The sequence below is a fragment of the Actinia tenebrosa genome, unplaced genomic scaffold (genome assembly GCF_029948245.1).
Source record: "Actinia tenebrosa isolate PJP-AT-01 unplaced genomic scaffold, QUT_ActTen_1.0 PGA_scaffold4__44_contigs__length_22323623, whole genome shotgun sequence".
Classification (NCBI taxonomy): Eukaryota; Metazoa; Cnidaria; class Anthozoa; order Actiniaria; family Actiniidae; genus Actinia; species Actinia tenebrosa.
This window is the reverse complement of record NW_028292581.1, coordinates 16,101,804-16,104,435: the sequence shown is the minus strand read 5'-3', so window position 1 is coordinate 16,104,435 and position 2,632 is coordinate 16,101,804. Positions and strand designations below refer to the sequence as shown.

Below are 2,632 nucleotides of genomic sequence, written 5' to 3'. Positions count from 1 at the left end.
TTTGTTTGCTCGTCGTTGGTAATTTCGATAATCAGTGGATTAGCCCCTGCATACTTACCGCCCTCGTCTTTGAACAAAGGTCCGTCTCTGACTTCCTTAGTGGTTTTGGCATTTGGTTCAAAGAAGGTGCTACTGTCGTGAGTTTCCTTATGATATCCCGTGTTCCACTGTAGCCGCAACGCATGAACTTCCTTATCACTTAGCACATGTCCACCAATCCCCCAATAAGCCCAAATATGCCCCAAGCCATTGTTAGCACCCACGGTACACCTAAAATCCTTCCCTACAACACCAAACTCCTTACAAAGCCGGTCGTAAGCTGGAACGTCGTATTTGTTATCTCTTGGATAGAACGCAGCATCTCCTGGTAATGCAGTAACGCCCATCTCATGCAGTATTCTTCTAACCGTAAAGTGAAAATGAAACATAAATATTGAATTCTTCATCAAGTTTGCACTTACACCACAGCCGCTAGTGGCACACCAAACCGCAAAGTTTAGTTGCTGCGGCCAATAACGCATGTTAGGACCACTTAACCATTCATGAGATTCCTTAGCGGTGGTATGATTAATGAGCACGTTTTTGAAGATATCTCGCACCTTTAACGGAAAGGAATGGTTGTTAGAGATCCGCATGTTCAATGTCAAATCCAAACTTGGATGTTCATCAAATGAAACCGCGGGTATCGGATAAGTACCGGTACCAAGCAATAATTCCTTTGACCAACCTTGCACGGGCTTATGTTCAACATAACCAGAATTCTTCAGTTGATCGTCTATCTGATTAACCAGCGTAGGTTTCAAATCCTCGTTGCTGTACATCCTAGAGCCGTTATAGTAAATACCATCGGGTCTTCTTTCGAACTTACTGGGGTCTGCATGTGGAAACATCTTCCTAAATGCTCTCCAATTCCAGTAATCCCGGTTGTCGTGATGTGGCTGCTCCTCAATATCATTCCCAAAAGCGTCGTACATTAGTATATATATATATATAATGGATGTTATACCATCAGCGCCTCCACTCTATCCTGATTTACCTACAAAACCCAATGAATTGAATGCCGAGAACTTCCGCTTGAATAAGGCAAATCTAATCCTCGCTTACTTAGAGGGTCAAACGAAGCACTATGAGGAGGTCAGGAAAAAGTATGCTAGAGCCCGAAGCATATTACATAAGATTGCGATAACTTCAGGATCCATATCTGTTATGTTAACGGGCTCCGGCGTTGCTACTTCGCTTACTGGGCCGGGAATAATTGTTGGCGTTCCTTTGGCCGGCGTTGGGGCAGCCTGTGGTATCATTTCGGCTGTTGCTACGGGCATTATGAAACGGTTGTCAAGCAAAATATCCAAGCATGACACGACAATAGCTCTGTCAAGGGCTAAAGTAAATACGATCACTGACCTTGTCTCAAAGGCTTTGCGTGACAGAAAGATAGACGACGTAGAATTCTCGCTTATCTTAGCTGAAGAAGACAAATACGAGAAATTAAAGTCGGGCATAAGGAATAAAAAAACAGTCGTAAAAGATCTTTCCGAGGAATCTCGCAAAAAGATCTACCAAGAAGCGAAAGAAGAGCTTCAAAGAAAGCTTGCTCAGTAAACATCTGCTTTGAAAAGAGCGTGACAGGATTTCGTTTACATATCGAACGACAGTCTGGAAATTACGCGTAATCTTATACCATAATACACGGCATGACCTTATTTAGTAAATTATTGCGCGTAATATGTTATTGTCGCCTTGGAATCCATTCTAACAGGGGGTGGTTGGGGTCAATTTTGTAAAATATTTCATAGATTACATCAGGGTAATAAGGAATATCCTTATTCAGCTGACAAAACATCCACTCGGCTCTGCTCATATCAGAAACCTCAGGAATAGACTTACCGGTAATTTCAGATAAAAGATAGGGAATAGCTTTGTAATACTTCCCTAGCTTTAATTTTTCTAGCGTTTTCCGCAGGCTTTGTGGCGTTGGCTCTTCTAAATGGTTTATGATTTTCTTCTTTACTTCATTGTCTAAATATACCGGCTGATGACCTTGTATGTGACTCATCCAGTCTCTGAAGTATTTTATTCTTTTGTATGGAGTCTTCTTACGACCTCCATTAGCATAATATTGTTCCCTGGTAGCACAGGGCACGGCATTACGAATATTTTTACCGCACTCGTAACACTGTGCTGACGTGTCGTCTTCTATCAGCATCCGCTCCCCGCAGCATACAAGTGGCTTGGGTCTGGGCGCAATTAACCTCGGCTTCAAGCAAACTATGCATAAGTTGTTAAAAAAGTTTTCACACTCATGCATTATATACTTATTATATCCTATTGCGTCGGCTCATAACCGCACTAATACCCGCGTAATTCCAATTGACCCCTATAATACCCGGGTAATTCCGAGTCAAAAGTGCGTCAGAACCCCCATATCCTATACTACTTCATCAAACTCAATCTAGAACTCCAACTCCAGTTCCGGGATAGTATTTTGGCATACGTAATTAGCTTGTTGTGCAACGACGTCTCAAAAGCATGCAAATTCGCACGGCTCGCTTAAACATTAAAATGCTTCATTTAAAACGTAAATACAGGCTAACGTTTGCTCAAAACCTCTCTCATAATTGCTTTACATTTT

General features: G+C 42.0%; 1 protein-coding gene across 1 annotated transcript; it reads right to left on the bottom strand.

The window, feature by feature from the left end:
• Window positions 1-225: 225 nt before the first annotated feature.
• On the bottom strand, window positions 226-2,353 carry LOC148907252 (uncharacterized). The gene is made up of 2 exons (XM_089036320.1): window positions 1,888-2,353; window positions 226-1,465 (listed from the first exon to the last, which is right to left on the bottom strand). The coding sequence occupies exons 1-2, from the start codon at window positions 2,306-2,308 to the stop codon at window positions 1,125-1,127; spliced, it is 762 nt and encodes a 253-aa protein (XP_088892446.1). The 5' UTR covers window positions 2,309-2,353; the 3' UTR covers window positions 226-1,124.
• Between the last annotated feature and the right edge of the window lie 279 nt (window positions 2,354-2,632).

Excerpts from the sequence above, each read along its gene's own strand:
- LOC148907252 (XM_089036320.1), bottom strand. The coding sequence starts at position 2,308 with ATGCATGAGTGTGAAAACTTTTTTAACAACTTATGCATAGTTTGCTTG. Across the intron at positions 1,466-1,887 it reads TCTTTTATCTGAAATTACCG|CTAAGATAAGCGAGAATTCT; the intron begins GTAAGTCTATTC and ends TGTCTTCTTCAG.